Below are 27,712 nucleotides of genomic sequence, written 5' to 3' on the forward strand. Positions count from 1 at the left end.
TGATATGGCTGTGCCTCTTCCAAAGGCGTTTCTTCTTTTTATATATTGTACATGATGTGGTCATATTTTTCTTGTCTCCTTTTTACTTGTATATTCATGATGGGCTGGCGCTTTAGGAGCCTTTGCTTTACGAGGCCCCGTGGCTTGATAAGGATAACATGGCCGTGCATGGGCCGGTTTTGGCATTGATCAATGAAAATTTGGATATTTCCGGAACTTGCTTTTCTCACATGTGTGATTTTTCGTATTCAAGCGGTCTTGGGCGTGAGTAGCCTAGACTTCTCCGACAGCCAATCAGTAAAGGCTTGTGCCTGGACCAAGGACGTCATCGTGAACTTGGGTGGTTGGAGCGACACGCTTGTAGGCTGGAAAATAATGACGCACGCCAAGACCTTTCAAGCAACTGACCTGCCACGTCCAGTCCAGCGTGCACCACCACGCTGGCAAGCAGGCTCCAGCTCAAGAAGCTGTGGTCGTCTCTTTCCTTTTGTAAAAGCAGGACCACTTTATAAGCTGGTGAGTTCCTCGGCGCGTCCAAGAAGATCTTGTCCCGGCATCCGACCACTCCACTGCACTACATCAGCACCCAGCCCAACCAAAACCAAAGGCCGAGCATTTCATTCTCGATACCAAGCCTCCAGGTGAGAAAGCACTTTTGTATCGCCGCGTCTCTTCTTTTGTAGGTAGGGACTGACGACGGGCTACCCATAGAACAATACCAGTGCATCATCAACACAACAACGAGCTCCCACTCACCGCCTCGGAGATGCCCTTCTTCTATAGCAAAGCGTTTGGCGGACGCCACTTCGGCACCAGCGTCCACGCGGACAGGCATGGCGTCCGCCGTGGGCCGTGGAGGTTCAGTCTCGGCCGCTTCAACTGCTTCAAGCACCGCCATTGAGGCGCTCGGGTTGCGTCTACCATGCCTTTCACCATGGCCCGTCATTTCCACCACGGTCAGGACAGCCGATGATGTCATGAGGATGGGGCTAGCCTCAGGCGAGGGCGCCAGAATCCGTCCCAAGACCCCGCCGACTTTCCACACACTCTCACCATCACGATTCACGACTTTCGCAGGTTGATACCTGAATACACCACACATTCCTCGTTACCTACACAGGCAGCAGTACCTACTCTTTGCCACTGGTCCCAGGAGCCCTTTTTGTCTTGTTTCGCAGCAAAGGTAGGCTAGCAATGTCTCAGTGGGACCCTGTTTCGCCTCAGGGCAGGAGGCTCGGAATGTCAATGCATGCCGAGACAGCTCGTCATTAATACCATTGTGTTTTGTTTAATTCGTCACGCTCAGGCTATGTGCTCATGAACATGCAAGACTCGTCATAGATGGTGTGTAACAGCAAAACCAGTAGCTCCAAATCAATGGGATTTAGCTTCCCTCTCTAGGATCTCGCGCTTCTTTTGCAGGACCATGCGGTCGAAGCGGCGAAAGGCCGCTAGGCCCTCGAAAAAGGCCCAGCCGAGCCAGAACAGGCCGGGCAGCGACACGACGGCGATGCCGTGCCTGCGCAGGCGCGAGCGGTACATGACGGCGGCCTCGACGACGTGGATGAGAATGACAGGGATCGCGATCAGCTTGACCAGCCACACGAAAGTCTCGGGCCCACCGGGAAAACGCGAGGCGACCACGGCGTCCCAGGCGACGGAGCCGGGCGCCAGGTGGCCCGAGTAGACCAGGGCGCAGCTGGCAAAGTAGAAGCCGACGGCGCCGGCGATGAGCAGGTCCGGGACGAGGGCAGGCCAGCGGATGGCGCTGCTGCTGCTTCTGCTGCTGCCGGCGGCGGACAGGTCCGGGACCAGGTCCGGGGCGGTCAGGGCGGCGCGGGCGACCCAGGCCATGTCGATCAGCACGGCGCGGCGGTCGTCCCACGACGAGAGGGCGGGCCGCAGGCGGACGTGGTGGGTGGTGCCAGCGGGACCCGCGGCGATGGTCATGCGGCGCAGGTCGAGCGACACGAGGCGGGCGCCGGCGGCGTCGGGCTCGGGCACGCCGTTGAAGTGGCGCAGGTAGAGGGATAGGTCGGACGCGTGGTCCTTGTTCATGTGCGCCACGGTGCGCTCGTGCTCGGCGTGGGGGATCGAGGCGGGCATGTTGGCTGTTGTGTGGTGTGATGGGGGTGACTGGTGGTGGGCTTTGAGGGAGGCTGTTGGGGCTGAATTGGCTATCACTGGCGATAGGTGGGTAGTGTCCCTTGCCAGGCACAACAGACCGCTCGAGCAGGTTACCAAGTTGTGCACTCTCGGGTCATGCCGGACGTCCTTCGTTTTCGCAAGTCCCGAGAATGGCTGGAGCTCCAAGTGTCCGACCAAAAGCCACCAGCACGGACACACGATGGAACTTGATCTGGGCGCTGAATGCAGGGGCACAGGGGTTGTGCTGCCGTCAACCCACCTGGAGTGGGGCTGCGTGGAAATTCTATGAAGCCCGGGGCGAAGGAACTCATCAATTGTCTTGATCAAACATGCGCCTCAACTCCAAACAAACTAGCTACCCTTTATCCTTGTTGTTTTCCCTTGCCATTATTTATAACCATCCGTCATTACTACTGGTACAGGCTCTGGTGCTGAACCGCAGCCGTTGAGGAAAGAAAAAGCACCAGAAATAGCCCAAAAATGCAACGAGCAAGAAGTCCGGTCCATACTACAGCGCTTAACCGCCCCTTGCGTGGCCTGGGGCTGTCTTCATGTGGTGAGCGATGTGACTGCCTCGGTCACTGCCTCTTCCCCCGTCCATTTCCCCGTCCCGTTCGTCCGTGACCGTCACAGTGGAAAAGGTCGACGTGGTGAACTTGGTCTCCATCTGCGAGCTGCTGGCGGTGCCGGTGCTGAACTTGGTGTCCTTGAGCTCGATGGCGCGGCTGCCCTCGGCCACTCGCGACGCCCCGCCGCGCAAGTTGGGCCTGAACTCAGCCGAGCCATTGATGGACGACAGCCGCTGCCGGAACGTGCGCCCCCTGGCCGACTCGATGGGCGGCAGCCCCTCCCGGGCCGCGCCCCCCCTCGGGAACATGACGCGCAGCAGCACGCGGATCGCCGGCAGGCTGATGACGATGATCGACACGGCGATCTCGATGCCCGACCAGATGAGCGCGTCGGTCGCGTCCCACGTCGGGTTGCGGCTGTCGCCGAACTCGACGATGTACGGGATGCGCACCGAGCTCGTCATGAGGATGAAGATGCCCAGTCCGAACATGCCCGCCGCCTTGCTGCGGATCTGCCGGTCCAGCTTGATCACCACGGGGACGGGGATGGCCAGGATGACCATGTCGAGCGCGATGCTGATGGCGGCCACAGCCAGCGCTAGCGCGTTGATGTTGACGCACCGGCGGTCGCCCGCCAGGAACGCCAGCCCCTCCCGCCAGCCCTCCCAGAAGAGACTTACGGGGACGCACTGGAACACCTGCAGCAGCAGCAGTGTCGCCGTCGACGTCACCACCAGGCCCAGCCCCACGAGGATGGCGCGCCGCACGCCCTGGTGCGGAAACACGCGCAGGTAGAAGCACAGCATCGACGCCTTGGTGAGCCCCAGCAGCAGAACGTAGAGCGTCTCGCCGACGTAGAAGGCCTTGAGCGCCTCGGTGACGGCGTCGGGCTCCACGAACCATATGTCGATGCTGCATAACCCCGACGAACCCATGGTCAGTGTGAGCGAGCTCATCAGGGATGGGAAGCGGGAGAGGCTATGTACCCAAACGCTAACTGGCCCGCTATGACACAGACGTTCCTCTCCGGGATTAGCCCCGCTGTCTCGTCCTTCTCGGGATGGGCAAGTGGTGTGAGCCCAGGACGTGGGAGAACTAACCGTAGTGGCCGCAAAACACGAACCCGAAGTACAATGGCTAGATACGTAGGTCCCTGTCAGCTTCTGGTGGGTCTCACTGATGTCGGCAGGCAAGAGCCCTTCCGAGATCCCGCTCTCTGTTCCTCTTACCAGTATGATGATCGCTATCCAGTCGTCCAACCCGGTGCGATCCATGGTGTACCATCGTGAGAAAATACGCAGACAGATACACAAAATGGCGAGGCCTTGCAGGATGCCCGCGATGTGGATATCGAACTTGCGGAGCCTGAGCGGGAGGTCGCAGACCTGGGCTTGAACCAGTCCCGTTTCTGGTTTCCGCGTCAGCATCAAATCCCCCCTCTTCCATCTCCACTGAGGGCCTCCGCTGGTCTTACTGATGGCGTCGGGACCGGTGCAGTTGGCCAAGACGCAGTCCTGGACCAGGCCATACAGGTCATTGTTGTTACAGAGGCACGTCGTGTTGGTCACCGAGTTGCACGGCGAGCTTGTGATGGACTGCAAGATGCAGGTCGTCTAGATGCCGTGGCCGGTCGTCAAGAAGAGTAAGCATCGCCGTCGCCACAGTGAACCGGGCTCTCTTCCTTCCACATACCCCGCAGGCTGGGAGCCGTGTGATGGCTTGGCTGATTGGTATCCCGGCTAGACATAGTGTGGCGAAGGATACTATCAAGACAAAAAAAGGAGTGCCTAAAAGCTTCATCTTTGTCGACAGGACGCCCTTAGACTGAACGTGACATGCCGCTGCCGAGAATTGACTTGTGGGCTCTCGTCTGGCGAGCGGTTGGTTGACTAAAACGGCGAGTTCCTTTCTCCGCCAGGAGCTGGGGCTCTGCAATAAAAAGGAAAACAGGAAAGATATGTACGGCTGGCTGGACGTGGCGCAAAAAGAAGGGTGGGCTTCGGAACGGGAACGGTACAAGGAAAGTCTGACGCCTGCGTTTCCTTTTAAGAGAAGGGCTGGTCCCTTACCCTTGCCCCTCCTGGGCGACCCGTCTGATCATTCACTTTTCAGGAAAGTTGATTTTGACGCAGGTCAGGCAGATCATGCCGAAGCTCACTCCTCCCGATGCACACCGGGCGCACATGCCATGTAAGCTCTGCCAGGACATGGGCCCAAAGTTGGGGTCGGATGGCGTTCGGCGATATATCCACGCATGAAGGCTGCTGCCGCCGCTGCTGAAGGAGGGTGGCTCCACATGGCGCCTGGCCCTGGCGTGGTGGTGCACAGCTCCCTGTTGGGCAGCTGCATACGTTCAGGCGTTCAGGTTGACTGTGGACAGGTTCGCTGGCCGTGTCCGGCCTGTGTTCCGGAGAGGGGATGGTCGGAGGTAAGTGTTTGACTCGGACACTGACACGAGGCACGCGCGCCTATGCAGCCGCGAGATGGGAGGAACAAGGGCCTCCTGGCACATGCGGCAGCCACACACGGCCTGATATTTGTGTTCGTCTGTCTGGAGGGACGCGTGGTACGTGCCTTGCCGTACAAAGCTGTTCAATGTGAGTGATCCATGATGTCGTGATGGGCCCAAAGCTCTCGAAAGCCATGTCACTGAAGAGATACTGCCACGAAAGCCGCCTGCAGGCACGTTCGCACACACAAACACATACACAAACACATACACAAACACATACACATACACATACACATGCACGCACAGCACGGCATCGCCTGACTCCCTGTGTGAGGTGCTGTATGTGCGACTTCGGACAGCTTGCTTGTGCCATCAGTCTTGGCCCAGGGCTAGCCGCCGTCGAGAGTCCCCACCACGCCACGAGGCTGGTCGGGACAAAAAAAAAAAAAAAAAAGGCACCACGCGAGCGAAGCGCACCAGCGGGTTGCCTCCCAGTGCCTCCACACGCAATGCAATAGCGCGGGACCTGGTTGCTCTTTTTCCTTCTTCCCTGCGGATGATCGTCATGCTCCACAGCCCCTACATTTATACATTTCCTTTTCTCCGGACGCGATGTGTGATGCTTCTGTGGCACCACCACACACCACCTCCTCTGTCGATGATATCATCGAGGCGGCGGTGTGCCGGGCTCTGACAGGACACCATTGGATGTGGAATGTCTGTATAATGTTTTGGGGGAATGCTATCCCGCTAGGGAGCACCTCGCTAGACGGGTTCTGCACTAGCTTCACACCTAGGCGCCGTCAAGGTCGTGTCAAGGGGAAAGACGTGATTCGTCCCTCGGACTTCCCGCCGAACACCTAACAAACAAAGCCTTGGCCACCCTGCGCGCTAGAGATTCATGCCGGCGTCTGGAGCTCTTGGGTTTTATTTTTTATCGGTTGGGAGGGTGCCACCGCTACTCCCGTGATGGGCAGCAGCCCAAAGATGGCAAGGCCAGCTGCTTGCAGAAGCCGCCAGGAATCACTGTCGATTTGATGCCGGGAATAGAGGGGCCTCGAGGTTATGTTTCCTTGGCCAGTTTCAAAGGCAACGGCTGGGTGACGGCACCATGTCTCAGCTGCTCTCCAAGAGTTGGGTGACCAGCTGAAGAGTGCTCTGTTCGGTAAGCCACTTTCATATACATCTACAGAGGTGTTGACAGCGGAGGATAGCTTGGGGCAACCGGATAATCCGGCCATTTTAGCTGCTTGCCGCGCCGCCAGGGCCCCGGCGAGGAACCTATTACGAAACGAACCCTCCAACCCTGAGCTAGCGTCCTCTCTCACGCAATTCCCCGATGCCCAATCAGGTTCCACGTGCGTGCGTTTAGCCCCCGGATTTCGTTTCCGCTCGACGTCGTGCTCGGAGGCGTTGGTTCCTTGTTATTTACATACTCTCTTGTGTTTGTGGGTTATCTTCTCCCTTGCCAGCCTCCCCTCGCATCCAGGCCGCATCCGCGTTCGCGCTCTGTCCCGATCCGTCGCATCTCCCGCCCGTCGCTTCTCGCGCGTGTCTCACCCCACCCCGGCCCGAGGATATGCAAAATCCAATCATGGAAGCCTCTAGCTGCCAATCTAGGGTCTTGGCGGAGCGCTGCAAGCGCTAGAGGTTTGAGTCGTGGTTTCTGCTGATCATTTGCCTCTTGCCTTCCCTATTTGTCCATTAGGAATGGGCCTGACTTGAGAGAGCGTGTGAGCGTGTCCTGCCAGTAACGCCAGCTTACCATCGTGGCTGCGTACGTACATGCTCTCTCCAAAACGAGCAAAATTGATCCCGAATCGTGTGAAACGAAGCCACACCCCCCCAAAAGCTTCTGGCCCTTTCATTAACACGAACGCCACAACCACATGGCCCCAATCACAGAATGTACGGGTTGTAGATCTCGCCCGTCTGGTCTGCCCGCCTCCTGAGCTTGCTGTTTTGCCACTTGAGGTACATCTTGGTGCTGATGGCGATGGCGAAGGCGGTGGCGCCAAAGACGAGCATGAGCACAAACGCCAGCCGGTACACGGGCTGCTCCTCGGGGCGGAAGAAGTAGGGCGACACGATGTTGCCGAGGTGACCAAAGATGTTGACGATGGCGCCGGCCGCCGCGCGCTTCTCGGGCGTCGTGCTCAGCGTCGACACGGCCCACGTGTAGACGAGCGCGTTGGCCGAGAAGGAGCCCGGCGCGAACAGGAACGAGGCCGCGTAGCGCGCCGCCACGTTGGGCGTCGAGATGGTGATGACGTAGCCGACGGCGGCCGCCCCGAGGCCCACGCAGATGTGGTAGCCGCGCTCGGGCGTCCGGTCCGAGTTCCACGACGCGAAGAAGGAGCAGGCCGCGCCCAGCAGGTACGGCGGCGACGTGAGCAGCAGCGACGTCGTGTTGTTGCCGATGCCCAGTCCGCGCACGAGCGTGGGGAAGAAGAAGTTGAAGCCGTACGAGCCCGTCATGAAGATGTTGAGGAAGATGAAGCACCACGTGATGGGGTCCAGCGCCGCCAGCTTGACGCCGTGCCACACCTTGCCGGTGCCCCCGGCCCCCGTGACGCGGTCGGCCACGATGCGCGCCTCGGCGAGCCGCCGCATGTCCTCGGTCATGACGTACCTCTGCGCCCCCGTCTTGGAGTGCGGGTAGTCGGGCAGCGTCCAGAACGCCCCGACCCCGCACACGGTGCTCATCAGGGCCTCGACGACGAAGAGCCACTGCCATCCAGCCAGGCCTGCGGTCCCGTCCATCCCCGAGAAGATGCCAGCGGCCAGCACGCCCGACAAGGCCTGCGCGAGCACGAGCCCCGAGTATAGGATGGCGGTGCGGAGAGCGATCTCCTTGCGCGTGTACCAACAGTTCAGGAGGTAGACAGACTAAAAGGGGGGGTTCATAGTGCACCATCAGCTCTTGCGCTTCTTTTCTTCTACTTTTTTGTGCATTTTCAAGACCTACGCCGGGGAACAGGGGAGCCTCCAGGATTCCGAGAAAGAAGCGGACCACGATGAGCTCGGTCGAGTTCTTGACGCCCGCAGTGGCCGCCGAGACGGCCGACCAGACGATGGCGGTCACCGGGAGGTAGATGCCAGGGCGCACGCGCGTCAGGAGCATGTTGGATGGCAGCTGGGCCAGCATGTAGCCGATTGTCAACACGGCCACCGCATTGTTGTAGTCATCGCCACCCAGGTTGAGATCTTCGTCGAACGTGTTCAGACGCGCCTGCGCGATGTTGGTCCTAATCGATGACCCAAGTCAGGTTGGCCTTAGACGCCGACCCTTAGAGCTTGTGTGTGTGCGACTGACCTGTCAAGGTAGTTGTTGAGGTAAAGAATCCACACGGTCGGGAGCAGCGTCCAGTCCAGCACCCGCACCAACTTGCGCTCCGTCTCCTGCCAGTCGGGAAGATTAAGGTCAGCGATGGGCTGGAAGTTGCGGTAGTAGGCCTCGGCGCCTGTCCGCTCCGTCTCGCCCTCAACAGGCTCTTTGCTAGACTTCTCGAACTGGCCAGCCTCAGGCTTCTCGGAAGCGCCTGGCATCGTGTCGGGGGCCGCCGTAGGAGAGGCGCTCTTGTCGCCATTTCCGGCCATGTTCCCAGTGGCTTTTGCTTCTTGCTGTGCAGGACTGGGTCACTCAGGGGCACGACGGCGGAACCGGCTTCAGCTGGGAGGCGTGGGGAGTCATATCCAAGACGAGCAGGGCTTTCAGCATTCACATATATATACGAGTCCGAGTGCCAGAGCCAAAGTTGGTTCGGAGGATAACGGGTCGGTCAGCGTCTCATTGCCGATCGCGACGCCCAAGACCGAACTTCTTGGTCCAACTCTCAACGCAGCGGACCCAAGAAAGGCTTCGCCCTCGGTGCGTCGAACCTGGCTGACCTTCCAAGACGAACGCCGAGAAGCCCAAGACTTTGGGGAAGGAGGAGAGCGGGGAATATGAGCGGTGTCTGCCGTTACAAAACCATCGCAAAGGCACAAAGGCTCGGTCAACAAGACCGCGCGATTCAGAAACTCTAGGCAATGACGAGCCCCTTCTGTTGGAGTGTTGGAGTGCTGGCAACCCCGACTGCCACGCTGAGAGGAACCGGGGGATCTCCTGGATGCTCTTGGATGAGCCGAGCGCAGTTAATAAATGTGTCCTTGGCTCTCCGCGGCACACCCTTTGCAAAATGGGTCCACGTAAAACAAGGCCGCGAGACGGGGCTCCCCGAGCCTTGGACAAGGCATATATCTTGGCAGAGGCGGGGAGACAAGAAATGCGCCCTGCTCTGGATAGAGTCATAGCCGGTGCAGGGAATCGAGGCCGCGTTGTCACGTACAACACGTCGTCGTCGTGATGCAGTCAGCACATGGCAGAGCCCGGCCAACGGCTGGCTTGCTCTTGGCTACAAGGCTCCTATTTTTATCCCCATGGGGCAGGTCTTGGCTGAGGTGACATGTCTACAACCCCCGCGCCATTTGGCCGAGGGGTGGTCGGCAACGACCCCGAGTCCGCCCGTCCGCGCATCCCGGATGGGCCACCGTGAAGACTTCTCTGGATATCTGGCTCCCGTTGAACCTGTCACTTGTCTGGATTACTCTCTTCCCGAGCTCGGCAGGCTGCGGGGATTACACAATGACATCAGCGTGAGCGCAGATCGCACATCCCGTGTGGCGTGATGGGGTGATCTCATGGGCACCGAATAAGGTGTGCATGTTTCTAGACGTACACACACGCCGCGCACCACCACGGCACTACGGCTAATAACATCGGGAGCTAGCTCTCGCTCTGAAATGACGGGGAGCCATGGCCACCTCAACGCCGTCTCGAATCTGTGCATATGGCGAGCGGGTGGTCTCGGGCTCTCTCACCAACGGGCGGTCGACTTGCCAGCGAAGGGATTGGTCCATCCAACCCGAGCCAAGGGCCGGGCAGAGAGGGAATTGCCGAAGCCTAGGTAGCCAGGGGGAGGTAAGCGCTTGACGAGGTTACGAGATGGAAGAGGTAAAAAAAGTCCGTCGCGGCCAAGCGGAAGCCAAGGGAGGAATAGGAGGGAGTCAACCAGGGATCGCGTACTGTATCACGCCCACCACAAAAAAAGATGGCAGTCCCACCCAACATTAAAAGGCTGCTGAAGAAACGATGATAGAAATAAGATGGAAATAACAAAAGGAATAATAACGGAAATAACGATGAGAATTATAAAATGAATAAGAATACGAAAAAAAAATGAGAAAAATAAAAATATGAAGAAAAATAAGAATGGGAAAAGCCTATGGCATCAACAATTTTAACACTTGGGACCTGTCAAACTGCCATATTTTTTGCGGCGAGCGTGTGTATTCATAACCGATTGGCACTGTGTGCATCCCTTGGCTGGCGCTAGTGTCACGGCCCAAGACGCCCAGACTAGCACTGTGGATGCCATGGATGCGTTTCTTCCGCAAGGACTTCATCACGCTCAACCCGCCATCACGAAATCGCACGGGGACGGGAAAATGTTTAAAAAACCTTGTAAATATCACTTTATCTGGGCAGGCAAACGCCTATCCGCCCGCCAGACAAACTATTGCTTGGCGTAACCCTTCTCACGGAGCCAGTTACGCAGAGCCTCGGCGTCCCTGGACCGGTATGCTGCTCGGCCCCGCACCTTGTCCTTCACGGTCTTGAGTGTGCGGTCGAAGCTCGACGTGTCCCGGGAAGCGAAGAAGACATCGATTTCGTCGATGGCCGAAGCGTCCGTGAACTTGCTCAGCGATAGCTTAACGAACCGGTCCAGCACAACCGGGTTCCCACCCATCTTGGCCACCACCTCGCTCTCCCACCCCTCCTGGATGCGCTTCCACAGCAGCGGCCGTGCCACTCGGTTTGCGGCCATGGGAGAGGCCAGCATGTGCAGGTCTCCCGCCGGGATCGAGTCCGACGCGGCGGCGGGCGGCGAGATCGATAGGAGGAACGGCAGGAGCACCTCCTCGATGACCTTGAGATCTTGAACATGTCCCAAGGCGGCAAGACACATGTCCTTGCCGTCGACCGCTGCAGTTGTGTACCACTCCTTCTTTAAGATTTGGGCGGCCTTGGCTGGGTCTCCAAGGATCCCGGCGCGATAAACTGCAGTGCGCAGGTCGGCGTGAATGGCCGTTTTGTCGCCATCTTCGAAGCAGGCGGAAAATCTCCTTTGTGCCTCTTGTCGGATACTAATAGAATAGCGTTTGGTTAATTTAAAAAAGAAGCCACAAAAAGATAACAATCACCATACACCAAACTTTAAAAAGTAAAAAATGAAAAAGCAGAAATGAGAAGGGAAAAGTGAACATGGAAATATGAAAAGAGAGAAATGAAAAGGGAGAAATGAAAGCGGAAAAGGGAAAGGGAAAGGGTAAATGAAAAAGAGGAAAGGGGAAAGAAAATAGCTTACCCTTCGTGACCATTGGCAACAGCAGCCACCAACAGCCTCTTTCGAAGCATGCTGTTGCTGTACTCGTCATTGGCCGGAACGTCAAAGCCGACCTTGGCCAGCGGGCCTTCGATTAGGCGGAGCGTGAAGGCGCTAAGGCCCTTGCGGATCTCGTCGTCGTCCCCAAACACCGACTTGAGGGCACCAACTGCGTCAAGAGCCTGCGCAAGTACCAGATACTCCGTCTCGCTATTGAAGCCCTCGAGGAATGAAAGCAGTGCTGCGGTACTGCCGTCGCCGGAGAAGGCTAGATCGGCCGCTGAACTCGCGATCCGGATCTTTTCGGCAGCATTGAGCCTGCCAAGCTGCTTCCCGAACTGGGCCAACCGCTCTGGTGGGTAGTTGACCTGGTAGAAGCCATTCGCCGAGCTGTTGAGCTGGTAAAACTCGCTGCTAACGCCAGAAATGGTCTCCTCCTTGGTTGTCAGGGACGAAGTGTCCACATCGCCCTGCGCCATGCCTGTCCTGCCAGAAAGCGCGAGTGGGATCCACCATGTGGTTGTGTCGTCCTCGGGCTTGACATCGCCAGTGGATAGGAAGCGCGACTGCTTGACGGTGATGCCCTGAGATTGCTCGGTGACAGTGACAATCGGGTAGCCAATCATCTGGACCCATGGAGCCATGAGGGTCTTCACGTCAGCGCCTGAGGCCTCGCTCAGGGCGGCCCAGAGGGAATCCGTCTTGGCGTTGTGGTACGCGTGCTTCTTGAGATAGATGGCGATTCCCTTCAGGAAGGTCTTAACGCCAAGATGGTTCGCCAACATGCGGATGATGCTGCAGCCCTTGTAGTAGCTGATATGATCAAAGATCTGGTTGACATCGAGGGCATCGCGGACAGGGACGTGGATAGGGTGGGAGGCTCGGATGGCGTCAAGGGTGAAGGCCAGGGCCATGCCGTCGTTGACAAACTGGGCCCAGACATCCCACTCGGGGTGAAGATGGTCAATGGCTAGCCAGCCAGCCCAAGTGGCGAAGCCCTCGTTGAGCCAGAGCTCATCCCACCAGTCCATCGTGACGAGGTTGCCGAACCACTGATGGGCCAACTCGTGGGCCACGACGTAAGCGACGCGGTTGCGGAAGCGCACGTCGGAAAGCTTCTCGTCAAACAGAACGGCCGTCGTCCGATACGTCACCAAACCCCAGTTCTCCATGGCGCCGTGGGTAAATTCGTGCACCGCCAAAATATCCGACTTTGGTAACGGGTAGTCAATCTCGAACTGCTCGCTGAAGTAGTCGATGATTTTGGGCGCGTGTTGCAGAGCCCAACGACCTTGCTCGCGGAGGCCACGGGTGGTGTAAACACGGACGGGGATCTGCTTGCCGTTGTACTGGCGGTCGGTGAATGCCTCTGTGTACTCGAAATCGCCGACGGCCCAGGCCAGGAGATAGGTGCTCATCAAGGGGGTGCGCTCAAAGGACACGAGGGTCTTTCCAGATCCGGCATCCCTGCTCTCCTTGACAGGCATGTTGCTCAATGCAACTTGGTCGCTTGGGATCTCGATGCTGAAGTCGAAGGTAGCTTTGAGGTTCGGTTCGTCGAAGCAGGGGAACGCACGGCGAGCATCGCAAGCTTCGAACTGGGTGCTCAACATGTAGTGGTACTCGTCATCGCGGGGCACAGAGGCAGCCGCAGGAGCAGCAGCCTTGTACTGGCTACGGTAAAAGCCAGCCATGTCATGGTTGATGATGCCGGTGAACTTGAGGAACAGCGTGACCTTGGGGGAGGGAGACAGGGGGGCCGGAAACGTGATGGTGCAGCGCTGCTTCTTTTCATCGTAGCTGAACTTGTCTGAGGACTGGGAGACGGTGGCCTTGGCGTGCTACGCGGTTCCTCGGTAAGCATAGGATTAAAACGCGAGGGATGGAAGCACGCATGGGCATACCTTGGAATCAAAACGAGCCTCTATCACTTTAACCTCCAGGGTGTTCAAGGTAATCTCGGCCGTTTCTTGGGTCAGCTCGCCCTCGATTCTAAAGGCCACCGGATATGTTAATGGTATTGAAAATAAAAGATAAAAAGGAGAAAGCAGAAATAGGAAAGCAGATACGGGAAACAGAAATTGGAAGCAGGGATGGGGAAACAAAAACAGGAAAATATAAATAAGGAAGCACAAGTAGGAAAGTAAATATAAAAATGCAGAAGTGGGAAAACAAATGTAAGACAATAAAAACGATTATAAAACGTACGTAACAGTGCCATCGTAACTCCAGTTCTTCAAGTCGAGGCTGGTTAGGCTCAAGTCATAGTGGCGAGGCCGAAATACGGCCAGCAGGGTGTCGCGGTCGGCCATGATGGCGGACAAAGGCCCGGACAGAGATGCGCAGCCTCGGATCGGCGCAAGACGAGAGCCGGCCCAAGGCGACGGAATCGAGGCCGAGGTGATGGAAGAGACACGGGTGGGGCGATATCTGGAGCGCGACGGCGGCGGGCTACCAAAGGAAGGATGGGTTCGCAAGTGGAGGGGGCGGGACGAAAAGGCTGACGACAGGCTGTCCCAAAAAGGGGCCGAAGGCAATGCACGAGCTGTGGTGGGAGTTCGTTGTTGAGGTTGTGCGAGGACGACGACGGCTGGGAGCTGGAGCTTCTGGGAGAGTGGGTGGGGACCCCGCACTTGAGGTGGTGGGGCGAGGAAGCTCAAGCTCAGGCTGGTGCTGGTGCTGGTGCTGCGGCTGCGGCTCTGTTGTGGCGCCTCGCCACGCCCGCGACCGCCGAAGCAAATATGTCGCCTGCCAAGTTCGCGCCTCACAAGAAGCATTTGGATGCCCACGGACAGACTTTTCTTGCACGCGCGTGTGCACGGCCGCCGCTGGGCCATTCTCCCAAGGACGAGGGAAGCCAACGAACGCTTGGTGATGATGGCCTCCAGGGGCCATGCGGTGGCCTCCCCATGACAGGGCTGTCTGGAGGAGCCGCCGCCAGGACGCGCCCAGCGCCTGTCTGCCGATAACGTCCATCTATCTCTTGAGGGCTTCCTTCCTCTCTTCTGCCAGTCAGGTGACTCGCTCGCTCAGGGTGGCGCAGGCAAAAACCGCATGTCCTGCGCCGCCTTCCAGTTCTTTCGTCACGCAGTCTGGGCACAGAGCTCCGAGCCTCCCGCGTCGCTCTCCTCCCACTTTTCCGTTCTGACTTTTGCAGTCGAGCCAAGAGCATTGACAATCACAGTAAAATGCCCAACTAGGTGCGCAAGTGACATAATTTAATCAGGATTCTCTAGGTGGGGCCTCGAGGCTTGCACCTGGACCGAGTTAGCGCTGCATCCTGCGGCTCAGCACCTGCATGTCACCCTCATCACGCCGGCTGTTAGTACGCCTAGGCTGGGCAAAAACGGGCTGGTCGTGACTACGTGTAGATAGATGTAAATTAGATACACGATTTATGCTCTTTATGAGTGGTCGTCTGAACCTGTGGGAGAGGAATTTGTCATTGTTCTCATTGTCTGGCGGCAGAGCTCGAGGCTCAACTAGCGCCAGTCTGAATCGGCGAGTCGCGCTGCCCTGGGCAGAGATCGAGGGGTTTGCCTTGCTTTGTTTTTTGGGGGTGGTTGGGAACCGTTGGCGGGCTGACATAATGAAGTTCCAACCCGTTCACAGGTGGATCCCTGCTGCGAGAGGGCGGGCAGGCCTGTTGAACCAACCAATTCTGAGGGGTTGGGGTCGAGGGGGCTGCGTTACCCGCATGCTCAGTCAGCAGTTCGAGTCCTGATCGTTGATCAACTGGAGGCGGATTAGATAGCGCCCGATGGTGCTCATTTGGTAACCTGCGACGCTTCTGTGAGCTTCCATCGGCCGTCGATATTGTCACAAACTGGAAGCAGTCTCTCGTTTTGCCTCCCGCTTCCTTTGTCTTCTCCCCCTCGATGCCGCGCCTTCCTTGTCCCATGTTGGAGTGTGCAACTTTGACGCAAACCCCTCGCGCCTCCTGCGCCACGTCGTTTTGAAGCCCTGCGAGGACGCCAACTTCGTCATATTGACCACGGAAACCCCGGCTGACCTGTCTCACGCTGCTCTCCCACCCCTGACGCTTCCGCCTGGGAACCTACTCCATCTGACGGTTCACATCAACGACCTCTGCCACCTGCGCACGCCCTACCTTCGTTCAGCCTCCCTACGCTCTCGGCGCCGATTGAATCCCTCCTTTGCCTTTATTTTCTCACCCGATTTCTAGCGCGTTATCCCTCAACCCGCCAGCACCTAAAAATCTAACCCTGTTGCAACGTCCCACCCCACGGTCCGCTCCGGCTGCCCAACATGAGGCGCTCGTCGCTGGATCTCAGCGGAATCTCGCGGGCTCACGAAGAGCCCCTCGGCTCGCCATCGCCCGCCTCGCCAATCGATCGCCCTGAGATGGTGCTGTCGCTAGCCGAGGCCGTTGAGGCCGACGAGGAGCTGGACACCGTCTCGGACGGCCCTGGCGCGCCTCGCATCTACACGCCCCCACCGCACATCGCCGCCCGCTTCTACAGGCCGTCCCAGGCCAGGCGGAAGGACTCGGCCGCGTCCTCGCGCCGCAACTCCATCTCCTCGGCACACTCGCTGTCCTCTGCTGGCTGTGCCCGCCAGGCCGGGCCTCAGAGCAAGCACATCGCCCAGCATCTCCGGCGCGCATCCATCCTCGAGGACCGCAAGGCCCGTCTCGCCGACCGCGCCGCACACGCCGAAAAGGTGCGCCTGAGGGCTGCCCTCGCAAAGGCCACCATCCGCGACACGTCAGCCAGCGAGGAGCGCGCGCTGGCCGCTCAGCAGACCCGCGAGCGCAACCTCGCCGAGATCGCGGCCGCATGTGCCGAGGAGGTCAAGAGGGCCAAGGCGGTGGCCGAGTCAACAAAGGAGAAGCGCGAGCAGGAGATCCGCAAACTCAAGATGCAAATGGAGGAGCGCATGGCTGAGGTCCAGAGGCGGCGCGATGAGTTGATGAGCCGAAACGCGGCCAAGACGCGCTCCAGGGGCCACAGCCAAAGCCTGGGTAACATCCGAAAGGCCGCCGACATGCTGTCCGACGTCAAAGAGGAGAGCAAGGAGGCGGACAGGCCCATGACGCCAGAGTCTGCCGCTCGCCAGCTGCAGTGGTGGTGGAGGGCCACCGTCAGACGCCGCGCCGTGGCCGAGTTCCAGGCCCTGGGCCTCAACATTGATGGCGTACGGGAGACGGCTTTCGAGAAGGTGGTGCAGCTCCTCGCTCAGGAGTCTGTGCTGACCGCTACCTCTAGGATGTTGAGGATCTGCGGCCTGCGCGAGGGCGCCGTCGGGTCCGTCAACGAGATGGCGGCCGTGCGCACTTTCCTGAGCGCCTTGTTGATTCTCGGCCACCCGGCCCAGGTGCTGAGTAACAAGGACAATAAGGGAGAACAGGAGCAGGTTGGGGCAGCTCTTGCGCACCCCCTCTCCAAGGATGACCTGGCTAATCCGCAACTGCAGGAGCTCGTTGGCAAGGCGAGGGATCTTCTCATATGCTTTGAGAACATCCTACCGCGCCTGACGTCGATGAACGGCTACACGCCCCCGCCGAGCCTCGAGGCCCAGCTGCCCGAGACGTATGCGGCCTTCCACAATATTTTCATTTCATGGAAGGCCCGGGACTCGGGCGCCCTCATCGACGTCATGCTCATGCAGTTTATCGAACTTGACGCCATTTGGCAGACGGTTAAGGACAGCACGGACCCGTCGGTCACCGAATCGTACCGGCAGAGCATCCAGGACAATCAGGTGATGCTCCTCGTCCGTATCAAGAAGCTGGCCGGTGCCGAGCAGGGCAAGAAGATGGTGTTTGAGGCCGTGCGCAAGGCCCGGAAGTCACGCGCCGAGATCAAGCCCAGCGGCGACACAAAGCCCCGGGAAGCGGCTGATTACACGGTTGAGACGGCCATGGGCGACTTGGGGACGCCCGAGTCGTTGGAGCAGAGGGATGAGGATTCGACGGACCAGGAGCCTTCGCCTTCTGAGCAGGCCAAGCACATGACGGTCAGGGTCCGCATCCCCAGGAACCGCCTACTCCCAGACAACCGCATCCTGGTCCACGAGCTGTCTATCGACAAGAACTACCGCTTGTCGGCGGAGGAGTACAGGGAGCAACAGGCCATATTCTTGGCACCTTTGCTGCAGCGTATGCGGGACACGATGCAGCACGAGAGTCAGGAAGAAGAGCACTTTAGGCTTCTGCTCGAGGTGGCCAAGGAGCTGCGCGGCAAGCTTCAGCGCCTCGTGCAGCAGGGCAAGTCGATGCACACATTCATTGGCGAGGTGTTGGACACGGAAGTGGCCTACCAACAGTTTGTCACGGGAAGTTTCTCGTATGAGAAGTTCTTTGTCACCATGGGCCAGCTCTTGCCCAAGCTCTGCGCGCCCGTGCGAGACGATGAGGTCAGAGAGCTTGTGGAAAATGGGCTTCAGAACGGCACCTACGTCGACAGGCTCGAGGCATTGATGAGCTTTATCGACGTCATGTCGAGCGATCACGCCAACTACCTCTTGAGCCTCGTTGCGCCACAAATCCTATCCTCGGCGTCGCAGTACGAATCTAAGTGTTTTGCACAGGCCCTGGAGCGCAAGGAACACGGACTCGAGACGGCCGAGGCGTCGTGGCGGTCCGCACGTGGCAGGCTCGTGGCCGAGGCGACGCGGCGGGACCCGGAGGGCATCTGCCAGCCCAAGTCGCGCCCGACGCCGGACCGCATCTACACGCAGGTGCTAGTCGATCTATTCACTCGCCTGGGGCCCATCTCTCTGGACAACATACCCGAGACGCTGCGCCTGGACCACCGGCGGGCCGTGCGGTCAGGGGCGCTGACGCGGCGCATCGTCACGACGGGGGCGATACTGCTGCAGTGCAAGAACATGCTGAAGCGAGACGTGCGGGTGCCGTGGAGGACCGAAGCCAGCCGCATCATGACGGTCCTCGAAGCTGCCGACGAGAGGCGGCTGTTGAAGCAGAAGGAGGGCGAAGACTCGTCCCCCGCTCATGGCAGCGAGTCCTCGTCGCAAGCCGTGGTGGACGGAGTCATGGCCGCGCTCGAGTCGGGCCGATCAATGCCCTCGGCGACCAAGGCGAACCTCAGGGCGCTCGTGGGAAAGATGGAGGCGGCGGCAGCCGAGTCGGGGCGAACGGGCAGCGAGCCCAGCGAGCCGGTGTTGAGGCTACTGCTCGGCCGACTGAGGACCCACGTGCTTTCGCGGCTTGCGGCTGGATCGGCGAGCGAGAAGGTGCGCACGGCCAGCACCGCCGGCGAGAGGCTGGCGGGACTGGGCCTGGCCGAGTTCGTCGATCGGGTTCGGGACATGGTGGACGAGATCTCGCGCGTGGGCGCGGTGGACCGCGAGGCGCACGGTCCCTGGTGGGAGGCCGTCGCTGAGACTGTTGACAAGGAGGGAAGCGAGGGTGCGTCGTCGCCGTCCGCTGTTGCTTCGTCGTCGAGCAACTGAATGAGCAACGGCAAGTGGTTACGACGTTTGTTTTGACGCAACCCTCTTCCTTACTTGCCCCACACTGTTCAGAGAATTAACGAGAAGTTATGATGAGCATGGGTTGTACGACGACGTGTGAGATGGGCCTTGTTTTATCGGGCATTTGACGGGACCTATGGGCGTTTAGCGATGCAGATTGGGTTTTCACTTTTCTGTTCCTCTATCCTTCCCTTCCTTGCTTGTTGTTTCAGCATTCTTTTTTTTTTTGCGAACACGGCAGCGAGTGCCTCATGTTACGCCTTGTCGATATGGGGATCTTGGGTGGGCTTGGGCAACGGATTTTAGCAGGCGTTTTTGATCTTTGTGGCTTCATACTTTAGGGATGGAGAATATTATATCAATTCACTTGCGGTTGCCAGTCGTCGAGTAGCTCCGTCGAGGCGTGGGGATGAGACGGCCTTGTGTTGTATCAGGCGAGACTATGGCGAAGCAAATACCAGCCTTTCCGTGTATGTTGCTAGCACTAGCCGCGTTTACTACTCTTATCTTTCTTGCGCTCCTGGCCCTTTTTGCTACTTGATTTGTTGTTCATGCAGCGCGGTGGCAAGTTCAAGCCGTGTATTCACCACGCGACAATTAAAGGCTGGGATTCCAAGGATGCACCTTATCAAAAGGAAGATGGAAGGAAATGGCACCATGGCTTGACTCGTTGGTATTCTTGACAGACCATGACTTCGGCCCTAATTTTTGCGGCCTGGTGGGGATTCTGTTGCTTTGTGCTCTCCGCAGAACCCCCGGTTCTGATTCCCTGCCTTCTTCTTAGCGGCGGTAGTGCCATGCCGAGAGACGGGGCGCCAAGACGTAGAGAGAGCAACAGTTCTCGAAAATGACGCTCGCTGACAAGGCCTCCACCTCTTTGATACATAGGTACCCATCATGGCTAGAGGGCCGAAGACGGGCCGCTCGCTGACACGCCTCCTTTTAGTGCCAACGACAAGGGGACCGACGCGCTCCACGTGGGAATGCGTGCGGTGCGTTTGTGCTTGGAGGGGGCAGGTGTGCGCATGCGCGCCATGCACCGAGACCTGCCGGGAACGGCCAGGCCCAGAAGGGTTTGGTTATTCGTTTACCCGCACGAGATAGTAAAGCGCCGGCGGGGGGGAGGAGCAGCCGACGGGTTTTGGCGGGCGGCAAGGGAGGGGGAAGGGAGGGTGCGATCTCGGCGCTACTAATGCCTTGGCCCGGCATTGAGATGGATGTGCCGGGGAAAAGGGGAGGGATGGTGGTGGGTGGCATGGCAGACATGGCAGTTTGGCCGGTGCAGCGCTTGCGAGGGTGCGCGTAGTTCCCCGCTTTCTGTTGTGGCCGTGTTTTTCTTTCTCTTTTTTTTTCCCTTGTGAGGTGGGTGTTGATTCGCTCCAACTTTTCCCCCGTCGCTGGCAATTTTTCCCGCAGACTCGAGCACTGTCCGCGTGATACTTGGTCGACAGGACGACATTGGAACCCCACGTCTCCACCTGCCGGTGAGACAAAGAGGTGACGGTATCACTGCGAATTCCGGTCGGTGCAAATGAGCAGAAGGAGGAGGGCCCCGCTTGTTTCCCCAACTTCTACCAGCATCCCCGCAGATCGCCGCAGGTTTTCTTGGCCTTTTCCCTTTCTTCTCCATGCTGCCCAGATTGACTGGCCTTTTGGGCTTTTGCCTCTCCACCACCCCGGGACTGGGGGAAAAAGTCTTGGGGCCGTTGAAACCTTGGCTGGCTTGTCGATTGGCTTTTGCGAAGAGTGGCGTTCACAAGACATGGACTAGGCAGGCAAATAAGGTCAGGCTAGCACGTGTGGACAATGTTCCAGAAGGAGTGAGATTTCTACCGTGTACCAACTCGGACCCGCACCGGAGAGAAACCGAAAGGGCCGAAAGCAGTTCCCTGACCCCTGGCTCGAGCTAGGGCGTCGGGTCTTGGAGAAGCGGGGAGGGCGCGAGACGACTGCAAGGAGACGAGGCGGCGCTCCAGAGCGGATGAGACCCCCCCATGGGAGTTTTGTGGGCGTGGCTTTCAAGCTTTGGCCTGTCCCATCGGGTCGCTATGGAGTACGGTATCTTGGGAGGTGCGTAGGTATATGGGTACCAACGACACTGACAGGCTATGTACTCTCGACGTCGCATCCAACATCGGACCGGCCACTTCCCTCACCCCGTCCCTTCTTTACTCCCCCCTCTCCCTCCATCTTTATTCTACCTTTCTCTCAGATACCTTCCTTGCTTCTCCTGAAGAAAAAAAATCAGGAACCGGCTGGCCAGAGACAATTTGTCTACTATTAAAACTGCGAAGCCAAGTCTTGGCACAGACCCTGATATCCACCACCCTCACACGTCGCCGCCGCCAGCCAGCCAGCCGCCATCATGTTCACGCGCGAGTGGTGGAGCAAGCGCCGGCTCAAGGTCAAGGACGACCAGCCGACCAAGGCGGCCGAGCTGACGCTGCGGCAGTCCATCTTCCCCATCTTCCTCGTCACCATCCTCTTCTTCCTCTGGGGCTTCTCGTACGGCCTGCTCGACACGCTCAACAAGCACTTCCAGAAGACGCTGGGCATCGACCGCGCCCGGTCCACGGGCTTGCAGGTCGCCTACTTTGGCGCCTACCCGCTCGCGTCGCTGGGCCACGCCGCCTGGATCCTGCGCCACTACAGCTACAAGGCCGTCTTCATCTGGGGCCTGTTCCTGTACGGCGTCGGCGCCCTGCTGTGCATCCCCGCCATCCTGGCGCGGTCGTTTGGCGGCTTCTGCGCCTGCATCTTCATCATCGGCAACGGCCTCGGCTCGCTCGAGACGGCCGCCAACCCCTTCATCACCGTGTGCGGCCCGCCGCGCTACTCGGAGATCCGCATCAACATCTCGCAGGCATTTAATGGAATCGGTACCGTCATCGCGCCCGCCATGGGGTCGTACGTCTTCTTCACCTTCCAGGACGACCAGGCGCTGGCCAACGTGCAGTGGGTGTACCTGGCCATCGCCTGCTTCGTCTTCATCCTGGCCGGCATCTTCCTCATGAGCAACATCCCCGAGATCACCGACGCCGACATGGCCTTCCAGGCCGCCGAGACGCACGCTGGCGAGTCGGACCTGCCGTTCAGCAAGCAGTACCGCCTGTTCCACGCCGCCGCCGCCCAGTTCTGCTACACGGGCGCTCAGGTCGCCATAGCCAGGTGTGTTTTTGTGTCTTGTCTTGTCTGTCTGGGGGAAGATGCAAGGAAAATAAACTGACCGTCTCTCTTCGTCTTGTCCAATAGTCTATTCATCAACTACGTCACCGAGGCACGCGCCGACACGAGCCCCGCCATGGGCGCGCAGCTCCTTTCGGGCGCGCAGGCCGCCTTCACCGTGGGGCGGTTCGCGGGCGTGGGGCTCATGCACTTTGTCAAGCCGCGTCTCGTGTTCCTGGCCTTCTTGTCGCTCGTGGTGGTGTTCCTGATCCCGGCCATCGCGACGCGCGGCAACGCGGGCGTGTCCATGATGTTCATCGTGCTCTTCTTCGAGTCCATCTGCTTCCCGACCATCGTGGCCTTGGGCATGCGCGGACTGGGCCGCCACTCCAAGCGTGGGTCCGGGCTGATCGTGGGCGGCGTCTTTGGCGGCGCTGTCGTGCCGCCGCTCATGGGCGCCGTGGCCGACATCCACGGCACTCCCCTGGCCATGGTGGTGCCCCTGGCGTTCATGGTGGCGGCGCTCTCGTACGCCGGCGCCGTCAACTTTGTGCCCTGGTATCGCGACACGGCCGACGCCTTCACGTCGGCCGAGATCGGCATCACCAACGCCGGCGCCGCCGACGAGGAGAATAGCGTCAAGGGCGAGAAGCGCGTGCTGGAGGAGAAGAGGGTCGAGTCTGGCATGGCGTCGGGCATCTGAGGTGTATAGGAGTGGTGGGTGGTGTCGATGGTGGACAATAGAGGTAGCTTGTACGTCGCCTTGATTATACCCATTAAGAAGGTGCTGCAGTTCTCTGCTACCGTTTCTAAGCGCAAATATTATTAAGATGTAAATGCTAGCTAGTCACGCTTCTCATGTCGTGCGTCATGTCCATGTACCAAAGGAATGTGTGTCTTGTATGTGCAGCTGATCCCATCTTTCATCTCACGTCTGCCTCATTAACATCCCATAATACGAAGCCACCAAAGGGGCCCGGGCTTCAGGGGCCGTACTGGCTCCAGTCGATGGCGGCCACGTCCTCGTAGCACTTCTGGTCAAGCGCAAACTCGTGGCTGGACACGGCGTCGGCGGGCAGGTCGTTGAGCTCGGCGCACTGCGGGATCAGCGTGACGGGCGCGCAGCCCTCGGGCACCTCGACCACGGGCAGCTGCGTGGCCGGGTCGACGGTCGAGTAGGCGTAGTCGACGACGACGAACGGCCGCCGGTAGTAGGGCACCTCGTGGTAGCACGCCACAAACGTGCCGCCGGGCCCGTCCTTGCGGTTCGCCAGCACGCTGTACGGGTCCGGGAACCTTGTGACGCCCACATCGGCGCTGGACCCGCCGTTGATGAAGGTGGCGTGCGAGCCCGGGTTCGCGGGCACGTCGAACTCGTCGCGCGACTGCACGCGCACGCCCCAGGGGAAGGGCGGGGTGCCGGCGTCGCTGACGACGCGGGCCGCGTTGAGGGAGAGGTCGGCCGCGGTGCCGTTGAGGTAGAAGACGCGCGAGGTGTTGTCGGCCTGTGGGGAGAGGACGCTGCGGCTGTTGGGTGGGCCGATGTGGATGCCGCCGAGGGCGAAGCCGTGGACGGACGGGGTGAGGTCGCGGGATAGATCCGTGACGTTGGCGATGAGCCGGAAGCCCTTGGATAGCGAACTGGGCGGGTAGTGCGGCGCCTGGCGGAGGGTCAGGGTCGGGGCGGCGGTGGCCAGGGCGGCGAGGCCGAGGGAGAAGAATGTGGCGTGCATGGTGGATGGGGTGGTGGTGGTGGTGGTGTTTTTGTTGATGCTGTTGCTCTTGTTGGATTCGGGAAGAGCTGATGGCTGGTCAGAAGTGAAATTGGTGTGTCTTTTTATTATTGCTTTGCATCATCCAGCTCCGTCGTCCGTCTTTTATAAGTCGTCGTCTTGAGCCAGCAACGTTGCACAGGTCCTTTTGGGTGCTCGCCACCACGGCTACCAATCCAGCCCGTCTCTCCTGTCGCGGCCTAGAGCTCACCGCTCTCGTCCAACACGAGGTCGCACCATCAGCACGTCGGCGTCGCCAGAGACAAGGGCGATCAGCCAGCTGCCAAATCCCAAATATTTGGATGGTTTACACCAGCAATAATGACGTGATGCGGTGTTTGTCTTCAATTTTTTTACGAACGGGCAAATCAAATGGTAGCATGCAACCCCCACAAAAGGATCACGGGGCAATGTCGTCGGCGCCGGCCGAATTGCCTGCTCGCTCCTACTACCATCAATCTGTTTTTGCCAGCACGGAGAGCCTCGTGTCTGCAGAGCGCAACCGCGGTTTCGACCCTGGGGGTTGCAATATCTCGTATAGCACATGTCCTTTTCCGTCTGCTGTTGCGGCGAAACGTCGGCGAGCACGGCCTGCCCAGCGCCTGCTTCGGCGAATCTCGCCGCGGCGGCTACCCCGAGAATTTGTTTTGTGAGACTCGGGTAAGCTGGGCGCTGTATTGAGCTCACATGAAATCTGCTTTGTAACTCCCACGTATACCATTCTGGTCTGAGTTGTCGTGTCCAAGAAACTTTCAATCAATGGCATCATCTTTCCTCACCATCCATGCCTTACTTGGGCCTACCTTCGAGTCTAGTCGCAACGAACGCTCTGGCTGCAGATGTTATGAATTCGCAGCCGTATCACCCCGCGCGAAGATGCGTCCGGATAGGTACTCACCGGGAAGAAGAAGTCTGTGACAGGCCGAGGGACCTGTGGAGCTCCTCGTCAATGTCCACCTCTAGGTTGACCTACATGCCGTGGTAAAGGCCCAACACCGCCGCCTCCATTTACCCGAACGGCCGCCCCGAGTGAGCCGCCATTAAGGCGTTGGGCGTTTGCCTATCTCGACGGGGGCGGTCAGCGCCAGAGACACAACGAGACCAAGGCGTGCGGCTTTAAGACGCCTCGTGGTTCTCACCTCGTCGAGCCCGATGAGAAAGGCGACAGCGGTGAGGCTTGTCGAGTGACGGATATAGGCTTGCTGTGGTAAGGTTTGACGCGAGTCGCTACTGTGATACTACCATACGAGCATACTCTAGTCCCAGAGGTTGATAGGAAGATGCCAGCGTTTACAGGCCCCATGGATCAGATTTGCTAGTGCGTGGTCTTTCCTCATTCCTATTCTTCTTACTGTTTCCGAAAAGGGGCTGCCCTACCACATCAACAATTTCTAACTCCTGGAACCTGTACGTAGAAAAGACGAAAGTCTGCGCAATGTGGGAGCTGTGCCCAACCGGAATCCAATAACCTGGTGAAGCATCCAAGCCCCGCTCACCTCGACAGCTTTACTACGATTTGGAGCAGACCTATTGGCGCCGCCCACACGGTTTCCAGGATGACGATGGAAGCCCCGGGGCCCACTTCCCCTCGTGCGCACCCCTACATGTGTATTCAGCAGCGTCAAGGTCTCTGGGGGTTTCCGTACACCCCGCCTTGCTCTCGGAGACACTTGGCGTCCCCCGGATAGTACCTACGCCTGTCCCTCCCATAGCCGAAAGGGAAGATAACGTCTGAGAGATCGATCAGGACGCCGCTCCTCCAGTCGTCCAAAACCCTCGAATCGTCGAACTCGAATTCGATGGTCCACAAAAACTCCATCGATACTTGTATATTTTCCAGGTCCACGGAGTCGGGGTCGTCGTCCCCTTCTCCTGCCTCCATAAACTGGGAAACGATTGCCTAGTACTCCCGGTCTGGTCCTGTAGGTCCACAACGGCGCTTTCTGACTTGGAGGCCAAGTAACCTGACCTTGCGTTGCACCGGATTGTTAAAATACATGCCGCTTAGCTTCAGCCAGCCGAAGCACTTCCGGGTCCTAAGCATCGAATCCACTGCGCAGGTAATATCGATATCAACCGGGATACGCGGCTTTTTGTGGGCTTCCTGGAAGAAAAGGCGTAGAGGTTTTCGATGGCCTCGACACTATTCTCGGGCTTGTCGTACAGCCTGACCTCGTTGATTTGACCGCGGTCATCGCCAAGGTCTTCAAGCGAGGCCTCAATCATCTACAAAACGGCGGCGTTCCGGAACTCGCACTGGGCCGCCCAGCAATCCATATTCTCAGGTGCCTCATCGCCCCAGAACTTGGCAACTACGAAGAAATAAAGTCAGCGCCCGAAATACACGCAGGAAAAGGGTAGGCGTTAATATTCGTACCAACTTAACCACAAAAGGGCCCTGGTCACGAAACGCAACTTTTTAGCAATAAGCATCGTATCCATCGCCAAAATGCTCAACACACTAAATATCTTTCAGCTCGAAGGGGCACTTGCGGAGCGTTCGTGTCTTCGATGACAGCCATGATAGGCTGAGTTGTCAGATGCGCGAGCCGAAGGGTTCCCAGAGCTGCCCGCGGTGAGAACAGCATTCTTCCGACCAGTGCTAGGACCGGAAGCACCGGGGCGGGCAGGGCGCATGGGGGTAACGATATGGCTGCCGTTAGCCATCGCGAGCGCAAGCGCCTTGTCGGCGCGGCGGAGGCGTGGATTAGCAGCATAAAGCGCATTCGGGCGCTTGCAAATTGTTTTGCTTTTGCGATAAGAGTTGCAAGGTGCGGCCGCACGGGAGGAAACGCAATCCCGAATACCAAAGGGTGTGTATACCCGGCAATAGCGGTTAGCAAAATACAAGGACTCGAAACGATTTCGACGCGATTTATGTAAGGGGGTCTGGCAGGAAGGCTGAGCCTCCCCTCAGGGACCCATGGGCCTGAGGCCACAAGGGCCTGTCACGTGCCCAGGGCCAAAGAGGCCATGGGTTAAAGCCAGCTTGTGGGAGGCAATTCAGGCAATTTCCTGTCAGGGGTCGATCGGTGCAGAGGCGGGTGGTCACCAGGTTACAGGCCGGATGCGGTGTCTCCTTTGTCAAGCCTCCGTAAATCTCTTACCAAAGGTGCTATTTCCAACAAAGATTGTTCCTTCTCTGACCTCCCCCCTCCCTCGTGCCCCTTCGGGCACGCGGGGTCGGTCCTATAAGTCCTTCGCGCTCCATGCGCCTTCGTGCAATTTAAGCTTCACCCTATCTTTTAACTTCGCCGTTATGCTTTGGCCGCGACACCGGCGACTCGCCGGCACGTCCCCGGGAGGGTCCGTGCCCGGCTGGCTGCCAGCGCCCCTCTCCCCCTTTTCTGCCGGGCGGTCTCGCCCGTGCTCCTGACATTTCCGAAGTTGTTGATTCTACCTTATAGTAATATAGGACTTCAGACCCATGCTTTATCGTGATTACCTCGTACGGCCTTCAGCTTAACCCCGTGACAATTTATTTTATTTATTTTATTTATTTTATTTATTTTATTTATTTTATTTATTTTATTTATTTTATTTATTTTATTTATTTTATTTATTTTATTTATTTTATTTATTTTATTTATTTTATTTATTTTATTTATTTTATTTATTTTATTTATTTTATTTATTTTATTTATTTTATTTATTTTATTTATTTTATTTATTTTATTTATTTTATTTATTTTATTTATTTTATTTATTTTATTTATTTGT

General features: G+C 58.2%; 10 protein-coding genes across 10 annotated transcripts; 3 read left to right on the forward strand and 7 right to left on the reverse strand.

Annotated features, from left to right (window-relative positions):
* Positions 1 to 303: 303 nt before the first annotated feature.
* GGTG_10399 (hypothetical protein) lies at positions 304 to 1,395 on the forward strand. Its single transcript, XM_009228272.1, has 2 exons — positions 304 to 641; positions 712 to 1,395. Exons 1-2 carry the CDS (start codon positions 376 to 378, stop codon positions 899 to 901), a joined length of 456 nt encoding a protein of 151 aa, XP_009226536.1. The 5' UTR covers positions 304 to 375; the 3' UTR covers positions 902 to 1,395.
* On the reverse strand, positions 1,218 to 2,396 carry GGTG_10400 (hypothetical protein). Its single transcript, XM_009228273.1, has one exon. It carries the CDS (start codon positions 2,104 to 2,106, stop codon positions 1,375 to 1,377), a length of 732 nt encoding a protein of 243 aa, XP_009226537.1. The 5' UTR covers positions 2,107 to 2,396; the 3' UTR covers positions 1,218 to 1,374.
* Positions 2,397 to 2,665: 269 nt separating this feature from the next.
* GGTG_10401 (hypothetical protein) lies at positions 2,666 to 4,562 on the reverse strand (the record flags this gene model as incomplete). The annotated part of the gene is made up of 6 exons (XM_009228274.1): positions 4,387 to 4,562; positions 4,192 to 4,312; positions 3,947 to 4,125; positions 3,818 to 3,854; positions 3,704 to 3,722; positions 2,666 to 3,629 (listed from the first exon to the last, which is right to left on the reverse strand). The coding sequence occupies exons 1-6, from the start codon at positions 4,462 to 4,464 to the stop codon at positions 2,666 to 2,668; spliced, it is 1,398 nt and encodes a 465-aa protein (XP_009226538.1). The 5' UTR covers positions 4,465 to 4,562.
* Positions 4,563 to 6,871: 2,309 nt separating this feature from the next.
* On the reverse strand, positions 6,872 to 8,803 carry GGTG_10402 (hypothetical protein). The gene is made up of 3 exons (XM_009228275.1): positions 8,486 to 8,803; positions 8,138 to 8,417; positions 6,872 to 8,058 (listed from the first exon to the last, which is right to left on the reverse strand). The coding sequence occupies exons 1-3, from the start codon at positions 8,767 to 8,769 to the stop codon at positions 7,069 to 7,071; spliced, it is 1,554 nt and encodes a 517-aa protein (XP_009226539.1). The 5' UTR covers positions 8,770 to 8,803; the 3' UTR covers positions 6,872 to 7,068.
* A 1,845-nt stretch (positions 8,804 to 10,648) lies between these two features.
* On the reverse strand, positions 10,649 to 14,775 carry GGTG_10403 (aminopeptidase 2). The gene is made up of 4 exons (XM_009228276.1): positions 13,806 to 14,775; positions 13,502 to 13,589; positions 11,580 to 13,438; positions 10,649 to 11,358 (listed from the first exon to the last, which is right to left on the reverse strand). Exons 1-4 carry the CDS (start codon positions 14,432 to 14,434, stop codon positions 10,728 to 10,730), a joined length of 3,207 nt encoding a protein of 1,068 aa, XP_009226540.1. The 5' UTR covers positions 14,435 to 14,775; the 3' UTR covers positions 10,649 to 10,727.
* Positions 14,776 to 15,346: 571 nt separating this feature from the next.
* Positions 15,347 to 19,572, forward strand: GGTG_10404 (IQ calmodulin-binding domain-containing protein domain-containing protein). Its single transcript, XM_009228277.1, has one exon. It carries the CDS (start codon positions 15,867 to 15,869, stop codon positions 19,032 to 19,034), a length of 3,168 nt encoding a protein of 1,055 aa, XP_009226541.1. The 5' UTR covers positions 15,347 to 15,866; the 3' UTR covers positions 19,035 to 19,572.
* A 571-nt stretch (positions 19,573 to 20,143) lies between these two features.
* On the forward strand, positions 20,144 to 23,172 carry GGTG_10405 (L-fucose-proton symporter). The gene is made up of 2 exons (XM_009228278.1): positions 20,144 to 22,223; positions 22,308 to 23,172. Exons 1-2 carry the CDS (start codon positions 21,421 to 21,423, stop codon positions 22,921 to 22,923), a joined length of 1,419 nt encoding a protein of 472 aa, XP_009226542.1. The 5' UTR covers positions 20,144 to 21,420; the 3' UTR covers positions 22,924 to 23,172.
* On the reverse strand, positions 23,006 to 24,135 carry GGTG_10406 (hypothetical protein). Its single transcript, XM_009228279.1, has one exon. It carries the CDS (start codon positions 23,951 to 23,953, stop codon positions 23,204 to 23,206), a length of 750 nt encoding a protein of 249 aa, XP_009226543.1. The 5' UTR covers positions 23,954 to 24,135; the 3' UTR covers positions 23,006 to 23,203.
* A 1,348-nt stretch (positions 24,136 to 25,483) lies between these two features.
* On the reverse strand, positions 25,484 to 25,874 carry GGTG_10407 (hypothetical protein; the record flags this gene model as incomplete). The annotated part of the gene is made up of 1 exon (XM_009228280.1): positions 25,484 to 25,874. The coding sequence occupies one exon, from the start codon at positions 25,872 to 25,874 to the stop codon at positions 25,614 to 25,616; it is 261 nt and encodes an 86-aa protein (XP_009226544.1). The 3' UTR covers positions 25,484 to 25,613.
* Positions 25,875 to 26,218: 344 nt separating this feature from the next.
* GGTG_10408 (hypothetical protein) lies at positions 26,219 to 26,854 on the reverse strand (the record flags this gene model as incomplete). The annotated part of the gene is made up of 2 exons (XM_009228281.1): positions 26,590 to 26,854; positions 26,219 to 26,304 (listed from the first exon to the last, which is right to left on the reverse strand). The coding sequence occupies exons 1-2, from the start codon at positions 26,657 to 26,659 to the stop codon at positions 26,219 to 26,221; spliced, it is 156 nt and encodes a 51-aa protein (XP_009226545.1). The 5' UTR covers positions 26,660 to 26,854.
* Between the last annotated feature and the right edge of the window lie 858 nt (positions 26,855 to 27,712).

The sequence above is a fragment of the Gaeumannomyces tritici genome (genome assembly GCF_000145635.1).
Source record: "Gaeumannomyces tritici R3-111a-1 unplaced genomic scaffold supercont2.6, whole genome shotgun sequence".
Taxonomy (NCBI): domain Eukaryota; kingdom Fungi; phylum Ascomycota; class Sordariomycetes; order Magnaporthales; family Magnaporthaceae; genus Gaeumannomyces; species Gaeumannomyces tritici.